The sequence below is a fragment of the Stegodyphus dumicola genome, chromosome 8, assembly GCF_044657685.1.
Source record: "Stegodyphus dumicola isolate Sdum_Otavi_A_Nest chromosome 8, ASM4465768v1".
Classification (NCBI taxonomy): Eukaryota; Metazoa; Arthropoda; class Arachnida; order Araneae; family Eresidae; genus Stegodyphus; species Stegodyphus dumicola.
The window spans coordinates 10,604,543-10,617,179 of NC_140775.1; the positions used below are offsets into that span (position 1 = coordinate 10,604,543).

The 12,637-nt window shown below is 39.2% G+C and overlaps 1 protein-coding gene across 1 annotated transcript; it reads left to right on the forward strand.

The window, feature by feature from the left end:
* Positions 1-11,716: 11,716 nt before the first annotated feature.
* LOC118192376 (protein GVQW3-like) lies at positions 11,717-12,127 on the forward strand. Its single transcript, XM_035363324.1, has one exon. It carries the CDS (start codon positions 11,717-11,719, stop codon positions 12,125-12,127), a length of 411 nt encoding a protein of 136 aa, XP_035219215.1.
* The last annotated feature ends 510 nt before the right edge of the window (positions 12,128-12,637 follow it).

A 12,637-nucleotide genomic window follows, 5' to 3' on the forward strand; every position in this document is an offset into this window, starting at 1 on the left:
ATTTCAGAGTGCTGCTTGATAGAGAGAAATGCAGGTGAATAGTTTCTGCTGGAAGAAACGGCAGCAAATGTCTCACCGATAGTATTCACAATTTCTTCTATGGAGCTAATCACTCGGCCATCTTTTTCCAAAAAGGAAAGTGAGTGGTCTTTATAGATTCCGCATGCTTTTCGAACTCTTTCCCAAACCCGCTTACAAGGCGTAGAGGATGTAATTGATGACACATAGGAAATCCAAGAATTCCTTTGGCTCTGCCTCCTTACTTTTCGTGCGTTTGCTTTGGCTCTTTTAAATGCAATGAGGTTTCGCAGAGTAGGATATCTACGAAAAATACCCCATGCGTTTTTCTGTTTTTTCAGTGCTTCATGACAATCGCGATTCCACCACGGTTTCGAATATTTCAGTATTTTTCCTGATGTTCTAGGAATGGAAAGCATAGCTGCCTCAATAATAGTATTTGTAACAGCTTCAACAGCATCATCGATATGCGCATCTTCTACCATTTCATCTGTGAGCTCTGCAATGGAAGAGAAGAGTTCCCAGTCTGCCCTATCGAGTATGAATCGAGGGGATCTCGACATGGGGTTTGCTCCTCTTCGTGCAAGAGATATAAAAATGGGATAGTGATCGCTGTTGTAAAGATCATTTCCCACACTAAAAGTGCAAAATGGCAGCAGAGATGGTGAACTGATGGCAAGGTCGAGAGCGTGGAATGTCCTTGAAGGCTCATGGAAGTAAGTATTCTGCCCATTATTCAGGAGACAAAGGCTATGATCTTCGATCATCTGCTCAATTTATCTTCCACGGCAATTTGTATCTTTACTACCCCAGAGCGGACTATGGCCGTTAAAATCTCCTATCATTATGAAAGGCTGAGGCAGCTGCTCTAAAAGATCATTTAAATCTTTCTGATCAATGTGCTCATTTGGAGGCAAATACAAAGAAACAAATGAAACTACAATATCAAAATTTATTTGAGTAGCGACAACTTGGAGGGATGTCGTCAAAGGAAAGGAACTTGAGGGATAGTCCAGTCAGGAGAGGAGACCTACACCTCAACTGGCGCGTTCACCTGCAAAGTTATCCTTCCTGACGAAAGAAAACCTCCGAAGTTTTGCCTGTTGTTCTGGTTTTAGATTTGTTTCCTGTATTGCGAAGCATACAGGATGATACACATTAATTATAGATTTGATGTCTAGCAAATTTCGGTGGAAACCGCGACAGTTCCATGACACGAGGGTGGCCATTATGAATGGTTTTTGTTTTTCCTGTGCTGTTCTTTTGTTTTTCGTGGAAGTAGATGCCTGGGAACTTCCAGACCCTCTTCCACTTCCATAAAGTCTGAATCTGCAGATTCAGAAATCATCTCATCAAGAGAACTATTGCTGCGACTTCTATTTTTATTTGATGTTTTTTGTGTGGCAATTTTGGGCTTACTTTGAATAACTGTTTCTTTCTTTTGTACTATATGGGTTGCATTTTCTTTTTTCTTGTTGGATGAGGACGGTTGGGTTTTATTTGATTTGGTCTGTGCCTATTGATGTTTGGGTGGCAACTGTACGAGATGATTTAACAGCACTGGCATATGATGTATTTGGTCGAAGCTGTGTGCTCTGGACTAGCCTTCTGGCTTCGGCATATGAGATGTTCCTCATAACCTTTGCAGTCTGCACTTCTTTTTCCAATTTCCATTTTGGGCAGACGCGTGAAAATGCTGGGTGCTCACCCTTGCAGTTTATACAAAGAGGAGCAGCGGTACAATTTTCAGAATCGTGGCCAATCTGTGAGCAACGGGCGCATGTGAGGTTGCCACGACAAGACGTCTTAGAATGGCCGAAACGCTCGCACTGGAAACATCGCATAGGGTTTGGAATATAAGGTCTTACAGGAATATTTAGATATCCGGCCTTAATATTCTTAGGCAGATCAGGCGTGTTGAACGTAAGGATCACGTGTTTCGTGTCTATCAACTTACCTTCTTTACGCATCTTTATCCTCCGTACACCGCAGACATTTTGTTCGGAGAGCTCAGAAGCGATCTCTTCTTCAGAAACATACAGAAGGTCGAATTCTGAGATTACACCCCGACAATAGTTGAGTGACTTATGTGGTGTTACAGTCACATTCGCTTGCCCAAGTTTAGTTATCTGAAGTAAAGAAGCAGACTGGGTGGCTGAGTTTGTATCAATAAGCAAGTCTCCGGAGCATAGACGCTTTATATTTCTTGGCTCACCAATACAAGACTAGATGTATTTGTTTATTACGAAAGGAGACATCTTATGCATTTCGCCAGAAGGACTAGAGATGACTAGGAAACGGGGACTATTGTTATGATTTCTTTTATTTGCATCTGTCCGTAATTTTTTTGCAGAATTTTCACAACTAGGTTGAGTGACAGGTACAGTGACTGGTTTAGTAGTAGACGTTTCAGAACTAGGTTGAATGATTGGTTTATTAGTAGATGGTTCAGAGCTAGGTTGAGTGACTGGTTTAGCAGTATACGTTTCAGAACTAGGTTGAGTGACTGGTTTAGCTGTAGACGTTTCAGAACTAGTTTGAATGACTGGAGTTACCTCGAAATCTTTAATTAAGTAGATGTGAGAAGAAGCCATAGTGAAAGAATAAAGATTCGGGTCCGACGGCCCTGCCCACCACGGAGCCCAACAAGGGAACACAGATTCCTGTGTTAGGGCTAGCCGGACCTATACGCAAACTGAAGCCCCACAGTCGGCTTTCCCGAAAGCAGGTACTCCCGAGAGCTTGACCCCAAGCCACTGACACAAGGACTAGTGACCAGCCAATTGACACCCGTGAGGACGACTAAGGTGCCTCCCGTTTAGCTGAAGCAGAGGCCAAAGCAGTGTGTTGGGGACAGTACCTCGCCCCTCAACTACCAGGACCCTCCTTTCCAGCGACACGGGTCTCCACGCACGGCAAACACGTGGGCAGTTTTCTCGCCACTCGAAAACTAGAAACAAGGTCTGTTCCAGCCTCTCGTGACGAGCCCCAAACTCCGTAGAGAGAAACCACAAGGGAGAAGGGAAGGGAAAAAGTTCCAGCCAAGAGGAGAGGAGACGGAAAGAGGATAGATCACTGGGGCTCCAGGATCGTGACACCCGTCTCATCAAGAAGATGATCCCCTGAAGGGCTAGGGTACCTCGGGATTGCCACACCCGTACTCACAAAAGTGAGCCCCTAAGGGCCCTGAACTATAGAGCAGTGGAAGCGAGTAATATGGTCTGACGAGTCTTCTTTCACATTGTTTCCCACTTCTGGCCGAGTTTACGTCTGAAGAACGCCATCTCAAGCCTATAATACAGACTGCTTGTTGCCAAGAGTGAAACATGGCGGGGGTTCTGTTATGGTTTGGGCAGCCATATCGTGGTTCTCTGCTAGCCCATGATAACTGTGTCAGGGCACATGACTGCCAAGACTTATGTGAACATTTTGGCCGATCAAGTTCATCCCATGGTACAAACTTTGTTCTCCGATGGTGATGGTGTCTTCCAAGACGACAAACCCCCCGTTCACACAGCTCACATTGTCCAGGACTGGTTTTCCGAGCACGAGGATGAGTTGTCCCATCTTCCCTGGCCACCACAGTCACCAGACCTGAATATTATCGAACCTTTGTGGTCTACATTGAACGGAAAGTGAGTTCTCGTTATCCACCGCCGACATCGTTATCTGAACTTGCCACCGTTCTGCAGGAAGAATGGTATAATATTCCCTTGGCAAACATACAGGAACTGTATTTATCCATTCCAAGAAGACTGCAAGCTGTTTTGGATGCCAATGAGTTTCCTACACCATATTAAGCAAAGAAACATGTTTTTTTAAAGGTGTTTCCCTATTTTTTGTCCCACCCCTGTAGTGTTGATTACATTTGACTAGTAATTATAGAGTAGTTATATTGTCATTGTTTTGTTATTAATGAATAAATCTTTATATTCGTAAATAAATATTTAGCTTATTTCTTTGTATGAATAGGACATTTTTATGCTAAATGTATTGAATTCTTTTAATGCTGAGTTGACATGGAACAGGGTTGTTTACATTTATATAGTTGTTATAAAGTAATATTTCTAGTGCTTTGTTATTAATGAGTAAATATTTGAACTCTTAAATAAAAATTTTGCTTATTTTTTGTAATGAGTATGGCAGGTAATTTATATTATTGTAACCTACTGCTCAGCAGCAGGCTGTTAATAATAATGTTTATGGAAGGGCAAGTATATGTGGATTTGCAGCGATGTATGGTATGCTAGCATTCCTAATGCTGCCAAAGTTCAGAGTCATCTGTATATAGTTTTTGAAATGCAAACAGTTATAGCATGTATATTTTACAATGTTTTCAAGCATAATTTTGTATTTTCCTCGTTTCCATTAGGTGGTAGCATCTAGAAAACCACCTATACCGCGTAATTTAGAATTAAGTCATGAAGTAGGTATATCTGAAGAAAATCATTTCAGTAATCAAACTTCTTGTGAGAATTCTGTGTTCTCACATGTCATTAAATATGAGATCATTAAAAAGCTACGAAATGATAACTATATAATACAATTAGATAATAAAACGACTAAAGTTCACGCAAGTAAATTGTTTTTACAAAAGCCTTCAAGAATAGATTCAACACAAAATGAGGATTAGGAGTGTAACAAAATTGTAAATTGTAGATCAGGAAATCAAAAAAAAAGTGTAAAGTTGTGGTTATGATAAGAATGTAGCATGTGTACAAGCTAGATGATGAATGATGATCATGCGTGGTATGGGTCAATTTAGTGTAATAAAGTGCTAATTGCACGATTTTGGTAGAGTTGGCTGGTCCATATACCAGAAAAATTGAATTGTACTATGCAGGGTCTCATTAATTACTAGGTAGCAGAATAAAAAAGAGTGTGGTTCAAATCTCCTTGTCTTACTGCTGAATCAAATTCAAGGTATGTAATTTAGTAGTGGATCTAATACAAATGTAGCTTGTAACAATGTCATGACATATTGGTATATGAAATGTATATATGAAATGAATATGATCAAATGATAAAAGTAGCTGAGTAATGAAATAGTGAATGTGATTCTAAAATGTAAAGAATGAGATAATGTAAACAAAGGGAAACAATGGTTAAGAGCAGTAACATCAAATTGATAATGCAATATCATTAGTCGTTGATAAATTGATTTTTATCACATGTGAGTTATAAAATATATATGTCAAAATTTCTTTTATGGAATCACATTTGTAGTGATATTTTAGGTAAGAGTAGACATGCATGAGTACGTAAAAGAATAATACTAATTTAGGAATGTAAAAAATGTGTATCACAAAATGTTTACAGTGTTGTGTTTTTTTTTTTTTTTCAAGCAATGTGAAATATTAATGTGAAATACGTGTGTATAGTGCATACAAAAGCTCAATGTTGTTCAAGTAATGTGGAATGTATATATAAATGCGAACGAAATGATAAAATGCAGTGCCTTTGCAAGTGATGTAAAGATTGGTGTGAAATGTGTATGTAATGCAGACGAAAGTTCAAGTGTGTCCAGCAGAGAGGGATTTCATTTGTCCAATGATGGGACAATTTTTTTTTCTTCGGCCGGAGGGAATGTGAGAACACAGAATTCTCACAGTGAATACTGTGCCATCATCGATTCTTGTATCGTTATCGCGCCCTGCCACATGCGTCGAAGTGTATAAAAACTGGAAGGACTGACTGACTGAATGACCACCACTATGAGAGCTCCCGACCAAAGGAATAAACCAATCAGGCTAAAGCTCTCATAGCGGATTGTCATCCACCACTAGCTACCGCCACAACCAGGTCTAACCCGGCAGATCAGCGGCATTTATTGATCACAAAAATTTTGATTTTGATTGAAAAATTTAGATATTTGCAGAGTAGTCATAGAGAGAGTACATGGCAATTTTAGCAAGGCTTGCTGCGAATACATTCATAAAAGTCACTGTTACAAGTATGTCCATAGTCCACAGTATATATAGTCAAATTGAGGTCATAGTCAATATTTAGAGTTCATTGTCGTAATCTGTAGTCCAGAGTTCATAATTGTCATAGTAGTAGTAGTTCATTGTCATAGTAGTAGTAGTTCATTATCATAATAGTAGTAGATCAATATCATAGTTACATACATTTGCAAGAATAAGAATATGCATGATAGGATGACCAGACATCAATTCGGAACATTGGTTACCATAAAACATGTAAACAGTGGCAATAAATGAGCATATAATGAGAAATACAAATGTACACGCATAAGTACAAAAACAAGAATATAAAGTATACAAAACAATACAGGAATACCAAAATATATAATATAATGCTCTTTTTGTCCTTTTTTATTTATAAAAAGGTGTTGTCGCGGTATGCGCATTTGATTTAAATATGTCAGATCCCTATATTAAGAGAGCTCATGAGATTGCTAGGAGTGAAGGTTTCGTTGGCGAAGCCTATGATGCTCGTGTCGAACAGTTAATTGCAGAGCGTAAAGCTCAGAGACGTCTGCGAAACACTGAATTACCACGTAGCCCTGTAAATCTGGGTGAAGGTAACGAGACATACTATTAGCCAAGGAGGTCGGGTCAACCGGAAAGAGAGTCCAAAAGTAAGAAAATCGACCCTTGAGCCTGGTGAGTGCAACTGCATGTGTGCTTGTTGTGCTGCTCATCATGAAAAGAAAAACAGTGGATCTGATAGAAGTGATACGGAACAAAACAGAGAAGAGGATGGTTCCTCTAAGGGTGCTGGATCACCTGACGTTCAGAGACGGGAAGTGGAATGCGAAAGTCCCAGTGGCGGGGGAGATGCGGAAGGCAGACCTCCTGCACATCCAAAGTGAGTGAGTGAGTGAGTGAGAGATTATGGCGCAAAACCAAAGATGATTACAGCGCGCCAAACACGAGATGGGATGATTACAAATGATGAAATTAAAATACGATAATTTAAAACAAGTATACAAATGTACCAGATCCAGAGGATGAAGTCATATAAACATAAGTTAAAAACACACATTAAAATTCAAGACACAGTCTTCAAAACAAATTACATTTGGTAATAAAAGCCAGTCTCTTTTAAATAATAAAATAAATTACAATTGACCTCTCTCCCGATTAAACGGTCGAGAGTTAAGTCACAGCTATTAAAATATTTCTGGCGAAGACTATTAAAACATGGACACTCAATTAAAATATGACGAACAGATAAACAAACATTACAATTAAAACAAACAGGCTCATTTTCAGCTTTGAGAAGATAGTTATATGTGACTCTAGTCCTGCACATCCAAAAGATGTGATGTCGGGCAGAAAGGCCTCTTTCTACTGTTAGCAGTGAAATATATGATGAATTATTGTATGAAGCTGCTGAATACCCTATCATAGAACTGGACCTAGCTGGAATAGCTTACAGTTCAGGGTATCAATCTGATCGAGTTTAAAAAGCAAGTCGAAGAGTATTTAGAAAGAAGAGCTAGTGAAGAAGTTGATTTCAAAGAGCAAACAAAAGACCATGTGGATAGAAGCAGTGTTATAGAAGTGAACGAAGTGAAGGAGATTGAGCAGATGCCTATTGTGAATAACGGAGAAAGAGCGCTCCAGCTTAGAGCTGAGAATAATGAAGTACTTTTGAACCATTCAAATAGTGATGTTGAAAATAAAGATATGGAGAGAATGCGCAAGAGAACACCAATTGAGAAAGTAATGTTGAATGTAAGACCTAATGTCATTTGGAATGACTATGTAAAGCACGGCGGAGGTACTGATGATGTGAGAAAGAAGAATGGAAAAGAATGGAAAAGAGAGTGAAGGAATCATTAAAGCAGAGCCCTAAGTATTGTGAAAGTAAGGAAGTAAAGGATTATATTAGTGAAACTGAGGCGAAGGTACATAAAGATCTAAAGACAAAGAAACTAGCAAAGGGTTTATTCCTAAAAGAACTGTTGCTCCTCTATGATGTATGTATTTGTGTGCCTACTAACGACGCGTGTGAGGTGAGGGGTAGATGGTTAAGTGAAAGCCCTCAGTACATGAGTCTGTTAAGTTCAAGATGCGAGATGTCATGACATGTTATAATAACGACATCAATTATTACTGTATAAATCAAAGGACTTATGAGTGTAACATCCAATGTCGACTCCGGAATAGAGCCTGTGACTGGAGTAGCACCGTATGCGACAGGGTAAAACCCCTACTGAATTCAACCCTTATTGTTCGTGTACCGAACAAAGTGAATCTACACATAAGGTGTTGAAGTTTGGTTTACGACTTTGGACTGATTTTGGACTTGAAATGAAATATGGACTTGATGACGCGTATGGCACTACGCAAAAGGCCCCCCTCGTGTTGATTATTGCGTGTTTTTGTTTCAACTGTTGTTTGGTGATTTTATTGCTCTTCAAACTTATTTAATTTCTGCGGAAATATTCACGTGATTCGAGAGACTTTGGTGTCCTCTTGAAGCCCGCCTTGAGAGGATCATTTTGATATGACTTATTTTGGAGTTTGATAGCTACTTTGGTTTTTATTTGCAATTTTCTGACTTGGATAAAGATGTTGTTTTCCTCCATTGTAATACAGTAAAGGCAAGATTGGATACTGTATATCAGCTCAAGTTTTTCCTAAAGTTGCTCAATTTGGATAGAGGTTCTTCATTTGGACTAATTTTGGATACTCCCTCACCTGCCCACCTGCTCTTTATTCAAGCCTTCGTAAAGATTTTTGGCTTAATTACAGTCTAGAGGGGGACTAGATAAGTTGTTTACATTTTGCCATAGCATTTCCTTAATATCAATATTTTCAGTTATTTATTACTTTTTAATTAATATTAGATTTTAAATCTGAATTATAATTGTGTTTTGTAATATTCCTGTGTAGTTATGTTGTATATTTATTGTTTTTAGTGAATTTTAATTCAGTTCTGCATTTTACATTAGACGGTTAGATGATCTTATACCATTGTTCCACCAAATTTGCCTTTAATATTGTATTCATAATTCTTTGAATTTCAAATAATAGTTGCCAATTTATAAACTCTGTACTTTATAAGTAACTGTTGATTTATTTTTGCTTATTTGAAATAGTTATTGTTAGATTACATTAATTTATTATGTTGATGATCTGCCTTATCACATCTTGTAACTAATAATTTTAAGAAATTTTCTAGCTATTGAATAGCCAATTTAGTTATATTAGTTATTATTTTATGCATTAAAGCCTATTTATATTTCATTATGTATAAAGGTATCATAAACAATAGTTTTATAGTGTTACGATAATCCTTTTCTGTATAATTGGTTTTTGTAACTTTGTCAGCCTATAACCTCTATGCATTTTAGATTTTTAAGAAATAATTGTGACATTGTTATTTCTCACCACTTTGACACATATTTGCCAACTTTCATATCCCCAGCTTAAAAATTTAATTTCCATAGGATTTACATTGACTTACACTTACACTTGACTTGACTTACACCACTATTTCATCTATACTGCAAATAGTGTAAAAAGTTTAACTTTTCTCTTGTTATTCATAAAGGTTTCTTGAACAATAGAACTTAGTGTTACAGTGATCCTTTTCTGTATAACTGATTTTTATAACTTTACCAGTCTATATCCTTCTTACACTTTAGAATTTTAGAAAAGTAATTGTGACATTGTTATTTCTCATCACTTTGCCACATATCTACCAATTCTCATATGCCTAGCATAAAAATTTAATTTCCATAGGATTTCCATTGACTTTTGTTTGACTTACACCACATTTTCATCTACATAGCAAATAGTATTATTTTCAGCTTGTGTTTGATCTATTTGACTATTTTCACATAATATTGAATGGCTACTTCAGTAACTGATTCTGTGTCAGCCACACCTTCTGTATTATCTGAAGCGCCTTCTGCTACACTTCTTCCTGTGCCTACTGCTGCTCCAAACTCATTACAAAATTATTTAGAACATTGTACTGCATCGCTTCAGCTGCTCTCAGCTTCCAACACGAAGCATAAACTGACTAAGACAGCTCAAAAACAAATTTCTGATACAATCATTATTGGACAACGCTCCATAGTAGAGTTGGAGCTAGAATTAGCAGAGCAAGATCAAATTATTGCTAATCTCAAGGGACAAAACGATTCTCTTAATAAGATTATTTCTTTATTGGAGCCTTCAACCTTCAGGGATTCTGCCCCTCTTGCTGAACAGCCACCCTGTCCTGCAGAGCATCAATCTACTGTTGTTCAGCTACGAAAAAAGAAGGATTCCCCACCTAAGAGACAGCAGAAGCTTTCTGACCACGTGCTTTTGGTCTCATCCAAGGATCGCAGTGTCTCTCCGAGGGCCTTACGAGAAAAATTGGCCACCAATTTAGTGCCCAAGAAAATCCGTCCTACCCGTGCAAACGAGCTCCTAATTCGCTGTGCTACTGCGGAGCATCTTTGTTCCATTAAAGATTCTATCACCTCTCATTCAGAGCTTTCAGACTTGCTTCACTTACGCACAGCTAAGCCCATTTCTGATAATATAATTTTGTTTGGAGTGCCTGCTCAGGCGAAAGCAGAAGACATTAAAGAGGCTCTTGCTTCAATCATACCTCCTGTTAATAGTAATGACATACAGCCCAGAACACCTCTACATCGCTCAGATAATAAAAATAATTGGATTGTTCGCCTGGATAGGGCCTATTCTTCATGCTGGTTTGTCTTCCTCTTTCCCCTCTTTCTGCCTGACGTCGTGTTAACGAGTGTGTGGGCCTTCGAGCCACACACACTCAGCAGTCGCCATCATTCCTGCATATTTTGCACGTGGAATGTCGTCGTATTTTGCATAGAAGGAAGCAGAATTAAGAGATCTAGTATCTAGAGGAAAATGCCCGTTTTGAGACTCACTACGTCCTGCTGCCATGAATAACATAAAAAATGCAGCTCCAGCAGATTATCAATAGGTGTTCGACTCCAAGATGTGCTTGATCAGCGATGTGTCATCACGTGATGATAAGTGTGTTAGAAAAATGAGAAAGTGAAGAAAGAAGAGCTTGCAAGTGTGTAATAAGACTGTGCCACAATACGAAAGTGAATATGAGAAAATTTCGACTGCAGATATATTCGATGAGACAGGATTGCAATGCATCTACAAATAGTGACGTTTCGGCCCTCTCCGACCATTCCATTTTAATTTATCACGTTTTATGTATCTAAGTTCTGATATTTTGATATTTTTATATGTGTGTGATAAATGTTCCTTATTTAATCGAGAAAATGTGTTTGATAAAATAAATGTGAGATTGGAAAAAGAGAGTTATCGACTCATGCATGCCTTATTGGGTATGTCATTTTATTCTTATTAATATTAAGATCATGCAATGTACTAACCACTAAATTTTATTTAACTATTTACGCAGAATTAATTTGTATTTGATACTCTTAGTATCGTTGCTGTTAGGCGGTCACGCCAGCAACACCACATTAATGGTGACGTAATACAACACTTCTGATCATTCATATTTTATTTCTGAGAGCCCAAGGAAGCTGAAAAGAAAATATGAGGATATGTAGGGGAGTCAACTGAAAACCATAAAAGTAGAAATAAAAATCCGCATATGGCGCCAGTGAGCTGTAAATTGGCATGCCTGTTTGCGATAGTATGCCGGATTTCTCTTAGGTGGCAGCAGCCGGCTAATGCACAAACACCGGCGCAACAACAGTTCCAAAATGGCAGCCCCACCAGCCACATGCACCAGCGAGGAGCAGCGTTCTGTGATTCGGTTTTTGCGAAGTGAAGGTGTGAAACCGATTGACATTTTTAAGCGAATGAAGGTTCAGTATGGAGATGTGTGTTTGTCACAGCCACAAATCTATGAATGGTGCCGGAAATTTGCAAATGGTGTTACGTCCGTGGCCGATGCTCCACGCCCCGGCCAGGCTCGCCACATAGTGACTCCAGAGACCATTTCAGCCATTGAAGCCATTGTTTTGGAAAACCCCCGTGTGACAATACACGAAATTGCAGCATGTGTACACATGAGTCATGGATCGGCACTTCATATTGTGCATGATGTTCTCCAGTTTTATAAGGTGTCTGCAAGATGGGTGCCCCGACAACTGACGCCTGAACTGAAATAGCGACATGTTGATGCGTGCGAAGACCTTTAGTGGCGTGCTGAACGTGACGGTAATGCCTTCCTGTCACGAATCGTCACTGGTAACAAAACATGGGTGCATTACCATCAGCCTGAAAAAAGCGAGCGAGCAAGGAGTGGCGCCATTCCTCATCACCGAAACCCAAAAAGTTTCGGACACAGCCATCTGCAGGGAAGGTTATGCTGACCCTCTTTTGGGACGAAAAGTGCATCATCTTGGAACACTACACGCCACGAGGAACCTCTGTGACGAGTGCTACGTACTCAGACCTCCTAAAAAATCATCTCCGGCCTGCCATCAAAACGAAATGACGTGGATTGCTGTCAGCCGGTGTGCTGCTGCAACACGATAATGCACGGCCCCATATGGCTCGTGCAATGCTTGCGACCATCACAGACCTGAAATTTGAATACACTCCACATCCCCCTTACTCGCCAGACCTCGCACCGAGCGATTTCCATTTGTTTGGTCCGCTCAAAGAAGCAATAGGCG